Source organism: Urocitellus parryii, chromosome 5 (assembly GCF_045843805.1).
Source record: "Urocitellus parryii isolate mUroPar1 chromosome 5, mUroPar1.hap1, whole genome shotgun sequence".
NCBI classification, from domain to species: Eukaryota; Metazoa; Chordata; class Mammalia; order Rodentia; family Sciuridae; genus Urocitellus; species Urocitellus parryii.
In genome coordinates this window covers 90,030,832-90,038,990 of record NC_135535.1, presented here as the reverse complement: position 1 = coordinate 90,038,990, position 8,159 = coordinate 90,030,832, and the positions used below count along the sequence as shown (strand labels likewise).

The 8,159-nt window shown below is 39.2% G+C and overlaps 1 protein-coding gene across 1 annotated transcript in view; it reads left to right on the top strand.

The window, feature by feature from the left end:
• The first annotated feature begins 2,018 nt into the window (after positions 1-2,018).
• The window catches only part of Pde3a (phosphodiesterase 3A), a 308,668-nt gene continuing 302,527 nt past the window's right edge, over positions 2,019-8,159 (top strand). The window contains exon 1 of the mRNA XM_026391920.2: positions 2,019-2,981. Within this exon, the coding sequence (XP_026247705.2) occupies positions 2,019-2,981 (963 nt within the window). The remainder of the gene's footprint in view (positions 2,982-8,159) is intronic.

Below are 8,159 nucleotides of genomic sequence, written 5' to 3'. Positions count from 1 at the left end.
AGTGGCATTTTGAACCAATTATCCAAATACTCCAGGCTACAAACACACTTTAACCTGGAATGCCAAGATAATTAAGACAAAATTGTTTTATTATTAATATTAGTGAGAGCAAATGACATCTGAGATAGTCATATTAAAATTGAACAATTGTGGACACTTTTATTTTAAGAAGAAATCAGTTCCCAAGGAACACTGGAGGTTTTTTTTTTTTTTTTTTAAATTTCATTGAACAGATATTGAGTTATTTAAAACTTCTTTAGTTTCTCAAATACTATATACCATAGTAAATGAACATCCTTAATCCTTAATAACTAAGGTCCTGATTATTTTTTTCTCATAAGTTTAATCTTCATTATAGATGTTATATTTCACTATTTGGGCTTCTGAACTCTGTAAGCTTTTTTTTTTTTTTTTTGGTGCTGGAAATTGAAGTTAGGGGCCTTAGGAATGCTAGGCAAGAACCCTACCACTGAGCTACACCCCCAGTCCTTTGTATTCCTTCTTGAGGCATTAATAGTGCAATTTTATTATTAAGAGTGAAAACTGTTAATATTTGTACCTTGGATTTTTCTAAAGTTACACATTTTTTTTTTTAATGTATGATATCCCTTCCCCTTCTTTCTAATGCTATGGTGCATGGTCTAGATAACTGTGAGATTCTTCCATCATTTGAATCAAAAGGACAGGCTTGACTTCTCTGTTGAAAATAGATCTCTCAGCAGGAGCAGCCAAAGCATTACAATGTCACCTGAAACTGACTTGCTGTTGTACTTGAGAACTTACTAGCATCTTTAAATCAAGACAGTAGCTGTAGGTGTCATTTTCAATGACAGTAGCAAGTATGTTGGCTCCCATTGCTTGTCAAGTAGCCAAGCACAATCCTCATCCCCCACCCCCTCAGTGTCCTAGAAAGCTTAGTCTCAGTGCCAGACCCAGACCCCCTCATTCGCTGGCTGCCATATGCTGCGCGGTGGACCGGCCAAAGCAGCCACAGCAGCCCCTTCTCTAGCTTGTAAGTAGTAAGGGCCCAGCTGCGGGAAAAGGAGCAATCAAGCTGAGAGCAGCGCCTCCTCCGGGGGAGGGGCGGGAGCTCGGCTGAGAAAGCTTTCCTAGGGAGTTGCCTTAAAGAAAGAAAGCGGAATTGTCGATCACTCCAGTTGCCCGTTTAAATACAGTTTTAAGCAGTCATATCCACTCGTTTTCCCTTCTGCAAAACTGCAAATCATCACCAACCTTGTACCAAAAAAAAGGAGGGAAAAAAAGCAAATCTCATTCTCTCTTCTCACCCTCCCTTTCCTCTCACCCTCCCTTCCTTTCCAGCTCGATCGCTCTCCCGCCCTCCTTTCTCCTGCCGCAGCCGCCAGAGTCTCGGTCTGTCTCTCTCCGACGGGACTTAGCAACTTCTTGATTATTTCTCAGCCCTTTTCCCATTTTTTTTTCCCCACTGTTTGCCATGAACTGGACCGACAGACGCGGAGGAAGCTTTGCTTTCAGTCCCAGGGAATGGCGATTCGCGCCTCGGGGCCGAGCGGGGGAGGATCGGCCCAGGAGAAAGAAAGAGTGATAGAGAAAGAGCTGCGGAAAGAGAAGAGAGACCTCCATCAGCCGCTGGCCCGGCGCGCAGCAGCGCAGCGCGGAGCTGTGCCGGGAATGGCCCCGTGCTCGCCCTGCGCCCCCGGCTCCTCCAGCGTCAGACGCCCGGGTGCGCGGGATGCATTGGGCAATTTTTAAAATCCCGAAGTAGCAAGAGCCCTTTGAGTATAGAAATCGGGGTTGGGGGTGGAGCAGAGGATTTTCAAAAGCTATTCAAAGAGCGAAAAGTCAAAGCCTGATTAACTTGAAGAAGTCCCTTTGGAGCATCTAGCGTTCTCCTGGAGTTATTCGAAAGCTGAAACTTTCAGTGGATTGTGGGCCTGGGGAGAAGAAGGGATTCCGAGGGTGGGACTGGGAAGGGCGTGTGCACGCTCCCGTGTTGAGGGGTGGGGGCGTCGGTGGGGATTCGGTGAAGAAGGCACACCATGGCAATTGCCAGCGAGGCCGCCCGAAAGAGGGACGAGCCGGGCCACGGCTGGGTGAGTCAAACCCTGGTAGCTGGCCCGGACTGCCACCGTCGTGAGGATCCCCCATTGCCTCAGGGCTCGGGCTGCGGCGGCTGCTGGGGAGACCTGGTGCTGCAGCCGCTCCGGCGCTCCCGGAAACTTTCCTCGGCTCTGTGCGCGGGATCTCTTTCCTTTCTGCTGGCTCTGATGGTGAGGCTGGTCCGCGGGGAGATCGGCGGTGAGCTGGAGGAGAGTAAGGAGGCGGCAGCAACCGAGGAGGAGGAGGAAGCTGTCCCGGGAGCTGAAGGGGGCGTCTTCCCTGGCCCTCGGGGAGGTGTTGCCGGGGGCGGCGCGCCGCTCAGCCCTTGGCTGCAGCCCTCGGCACTACTCTTCAGTCTCCTGTGTGCCTTCTTCTGGATGGGCTTGTACCTCCTGCGCGCCGGGGTGCGCTTGCCTCTGGCCGTCGCGCTGCTGGCCGCCTGCTGCGGGGGGGAAGCGCTCGTCCAGATTGGGCTGGGCGTCGGGGAGGATCACTTACTCTCTCTCCCGGCCGCGGGGGTGGTGCTCAGCTGCTTGGCCGCCGCGACATGGCTGGTGCTGAGGCTGAGACTGGGTGTCCTCATGATCGCTTTGACTAGCGCGGTCAGGACCGTGTCCCTCATTTCCTTGGAAAGGTTCAAGGTCGCCTGGAGACCTTACCTGGCATATTTGGCCGGCATACTGGGGATCCTTCTGGCCAGGTACGTGGAGCAGATCTTACCGCAGTCCTCGGGGGCGGCTCCGAAGGAGCATTTTGGGTCCCAGCTAATTGCTGGGACCAAGGAAGATATCCCGGTGTTTAAGAGGAGGAGGCGGTCCAGCTCCGTGGTGTCCGCCGAGATGTCGGGCTGCAGCAGCAAGTCTCATCGAAGGACCTCTCTGCCCTGTATACCAAGGGATCAGGTAAGCACTGGAAGCTCCTTTCTCTGCTCTGGGGAAAACTTCAAACTCTTGGGAAGCGGCGCAAACTGAAGGGAATCCGGGCGTTGGCAGGAAGCTAGCCTAGGAAAGTGCTATAACTTTAGACTTAGTAAGAAACAAGCATATCGGGGTTTTGTTTTTCTTTCTCTTTTCTCTGAGTATTTTATAATCTGAACAACAGAAACACGAAGAAGTAACAAAACTAAAGGGCGGTTGCACCGTCTTTCACAGCTGGGCCAACTTTGCAAATATACTACACCTGGTGTTCTGCTTCCCTACAACTTTACTCTGTCCTTCTTCCCTTAGCAGAAATTTTATAATTAGTTTTTTTTTTAAGTAGTGGGTGATTTTCAACACATAGGTTTTCTTAGATTTCTCTCTCTGTGTCTTTCTTTTCTTTTCTTTTTTATTAATTTCTTATAAAGTGACAGGCAAACATTTACAAAACCAGTAAGAAAAAAGATTCTACAGCAAAACGAGGCATCCTTGAAGGTGAGGCATTGATACACACTTTGCTTTTGCAGGAAGTTTTATTTGGCGAGAATGCATCTGATGGTGCCCAATTGGTTTTTAAATATAATTTATTGACGTGCATTATATTATGCCAGTGTGTTTTGTATTCTAAACATAAACTTCAAATTTGGGGACTAATGCCTGAACTTCAGAATGGTTCCAAATTGTAGATTGTGCTGTTATTGTTAAGTAAAAATAACATTTTTCTTAGGTATTTGCATAATTAAGTGGATAGTTAGAAATTTAAATGGACTTATGCCTGTTTTACAGAAAATATTTATTCAGGAGGATATTTCTAAGGTTGCTGGTGATCTTTATATATCGTTCATAAAGGAGGAGGTGGAAGAATCTAGAATTATAAATGAAGGTGTGAATAAAAGTTTAGTCAGTTTGGGGAATGAATTTTCTTACTATCATTAAATTTTTTAAGTCCATAGAATCATTACTATAAATAGTGTCATAGAACAAATTCCAATTTAAAATACAGATTATACCTGAAAAGCCATACTTGTTCAATTCTGTACTTGAAGGAGATTTGACACTTGATGAAGAGGGTGGAAAGCTGGTAATGTACAGCAGTTGGAAATTCATGCTTTTCCTACTTAAATTTATGCCTACCTGTATGACACCATTAGGACAACTTCAGGGAGTTCAAGAATATCCTAACATACAGCAAGCTTTTTCTTTTTAGGTTATTCTGTGGATAATCATTTAAGTATTTCTAAGAAGTAGAAGTCACCATATGCTTTGGGTAACTAGTTTGTTTCTGAAAGGGAGTTGATTACAGAGATCTGTGGTTGGTTGACATTATTTAGGCAAGTGAAGGACAGCATCATAATCTCTTGTGTTTATTTTAAAACAAATGTACTTATTTAGCTTTTTATTTAGATAAAGCAAATATTTCTTGGACTTAAGCTTACTCTAAGAGTAAAGGAAAAAAAATAGGCCACTGACTGATACTTAGTTTGGGTAGAAATTTGGAGAACTTTGGAATAAAATAATATACCTATTTATGGGTAAACTAATTAGAGTAAAAACACAATTTAATTTGTTTTCACAGGTACAGGAGAAAATGTCTCTTAAATGAAGACATCGCTGGTTTAAATGTGTTTAGAACATGCTCTTCTTTAACTTATAGGGAAATTTGATTGTGGTTCTTGTAAAATTGAACCGTAATTTCTAAGAAAAAAAATCTGGACTTATGCATAAAAAACTTGACCCTAAATTAATATCATTTAGTCTCTAAAATTAAATTTCTTAAGTTTCTCTTAACATCTGAGGGAGTTAAGAATGGATTTAAGATAAGGTTCAGGTGAATGGCCTAGTCATGTTAATTAATTCATAGATTTTCATTGGTTTTTCTCTAGTTTAAATTAGCAGATGAGAATTGGAGTAATCTGTAAATTCATATAAAATAACAGAGCATGGCATTTTAAAATGTTTTGCTGATTAATGCTTTTGAAAAATGCATATTTGTTATGTATTTTGATGAATTTCTTGGGTTACTGGTTTTTTAAAGGCTGTGTTTATTAACAGTGTTCTAAAATGAGAGACTATTTCACATGGCTGAGGGTAAAATAAGATTACTTTTAGCAGAAATTTAGATCCTTGAAGTTTTAATGAGGGCATGGGTGAGTGTGCCAGTCACTGAAGACTAGTTTTATATATGACCCATTAAAGTTGTTGCTGAGTATAATTGTGGGGAGTGGGTGGGAACTAACATGGGATGGTATATTATGAGGGCGATATCTCATAGTTAACTGTGTGAAAAGTTCAGGAGCTATATAGTAAATGGCTTATCTGTTTTATCATAAGGAAACAAACTTCTGATGAAGGGTGCAAAGTGTACCACTGTCATTTGCATACTTTATGAAGTTAGCATTCAAAATAATTATAAAATGAATATAAAACACTTTCCTGAATGCTACCAAATAGTTCTTTTTTGAAAGAACATCTACTCTCAAGTCAAGACAATACTCATAAGCAAAAAGTGATTTTTAAAAAAACTTTATTCTTTGTAGTTATACATGATAGTAGAATACATTTTGATATATTTATACAAGCATGGAATATATCTTATTCTAATTAGAATCCCAGTGTTGTGGATATACACTGATGGTGAGATTCAGTATGGTAACAAGTGAATTTTAAATAGTGTAAGCACAGAGGTCTCCTGAGAATTTATTCAGAGATTGCTCATTGTGAAGTTTAAAGGTGAGAGAATTTCAGCATTTTTTTCCTTACGATGGATGACGGTGGATGTTTGCTTATGAATGCTGTCTTCGGTGTTTTTCAATCCTTAAAAGACAGAGAGAATATCTGATAAAATTCTCATAAGACCAAACAACTAACATGTATACCCCACCCCACCTTATTCCCTTCCTTCCAGAAATTTAAGTCTATAGAATGACTAAGTCTATAGTTTAGATGTTACATGTAGAATTAAGTTTTGCAGCAGGATGATAAAAAGATATTCTCAAGCGAGAAAGAAAATAGGTCTAGTTCTTGGTCACAAAATTAATCAGGAATTGGTTGATAAGCGAGGATTCAAGTGAATGTTTCTTCATTTTCAATAAATAAGTAAGTTTATAGCGTCTCTGTGGCTTATAGTTAAGTCTTACCAGCCCAGTATCCTCCAGACTGAGGCTGATTCTGTAGATGATTGTGTCTAACTGTACTTTCTAGACTGGCAGTGTTAAGTCCAGCATTCACCCCCTGTGGTGTATATATTCTAGTGGATTTTTACATTTGAGAGCAGGTAAGATATACTTGAAATCAGGATGCCACTGTAACCCTGTAAACACTGGAATATACAGAGGTACCTAGAATTTGTTGAGTTATTGGGTACTAATAATTAATAAATATGATTAATGTTTATTTTATGATTTATGATTAATTTGTTGAGTTATTAGGTACTAATAATTAATAAATATGATTAATGCATGATTAATAAATATTATTTTCAATGTAAAATTTTAGTTAACATTTGGAAACAACTGTATTTGAGGGATGTCTGTTCTCTTTGTATCATACAATATATATGTTGTTCCTCTGTAATTACTGTGACCACTTTTCTCATTCACTTTTGAAAGATTCCAAACCAAATGCAATTTTAGTTACATTAAGAAAAATTTCATATTTTTACCTGTGGTTTCACATAAATACAAGGCATGTGACTCTGTCCATGAATGCATTTAAATCACTTAATGATAAAACTCTTTGTGATGGGCAAAACTTCAGTCAGAAATGTACAGGTACATGCTTTATATTATGTAATTAACTCAGATTGTTTCCTGTGACTGTTTATCTAAGCTGTTAATTAAACATCTTCAGCATACAGTAATGTATTATTGTAGAAATATAAGTTGGTTTTTGTTATCAAAAGAATCAAATTTTTGATCCCTGATGTGGGGAAGACATTTTCAAGTAAAAAAGCAAACAAAACAAAAATAGGAAAAAGAGTATGGGTTTTGATGGCAGACATTGGATGGTAGGGATATGGTGGGTTTTATATCATTGGTAAAAGGTACAACTCACTTTTATAGATACAAACTACAGAATTTTTTTTTCTGAACATCTAGAATACATTATATTTTAAATTCTTAAATACACTGCAATATATTATATATTTCAAATTGAATAAATTTCAGAATTAATCATGGACTTTAAATTGTAACTTCTGTCATTTCCATAGCAGTATTCATCTTATGGGGTTATAAAGAGCAATGTTGATTATTTATGACTTGGTGACAGAATTAAAATTAATGCTAAATTCTTAAAATATCAAAAAGGAAAAACAAGATTTTTCTTATCTCCCAGGAAAGGTGAGGGAAAAGAATGTTTTGTTTTTCTGTAATTTTTTTTAAAATCATGATTTTATTTGTGAATATAGATATTTAAGGCATACTGAAAAACTTTTTTAACTGACAGAAATAGTCAGTGAATCTATATAAATTTACAGAGGTTGGAAGGAGTGAAAACAGTCATTTTACTCTTTCTGTATTGAGCCTGAAGTGTAAAAAGTTAAAACTGTAGAACTGAAAGAAATGCTGTGTATTCTGGGCTGTCATGTTAATTAAATAAACAACCAGAACACTGACTCTGTGTATGAAATACATTTTGAAAAGTCAGGGGAGGGGGTGCAGGCAGGCAAGGGTGAGTGACATTGGCATGAAAAAACATTCATTATATCTGTAGTGACATTTGTGTGAATTTGTAGTATTCTATTAGGAAATTCAGCTCTGAAAATAATCTCTTCAGGACTGTAGTTGAATAAAAACCTCACCAAATCTAATTTCACTTCTATTTTGAATATCTTCACATTTATTATGCTAAAGTAGGGTGTTTATAAAGTTCCAAATTATGACTGTATTTTTAAGTATTTTATATTTTAAGATTTTCAGCTAATACTGTTTGTGTCCGTAACAGCCCAGTAGAGTCTTTTGATTTCATTGAAAACTTGTGTTATATAATCTATAAAAAAATGAGTGTATTCTGGGATTAGGGTGGGAGCTACATTTTTCAGAAAATGTTATGAAATGTACCATCTTGGATATAGGAAGATGATCAATGCAAGTATTGTATGATGGAGTATCCTACGAGATTTTGACATGTTGAAACTGTGTCTTTGCATTGGGTCATGGGGAA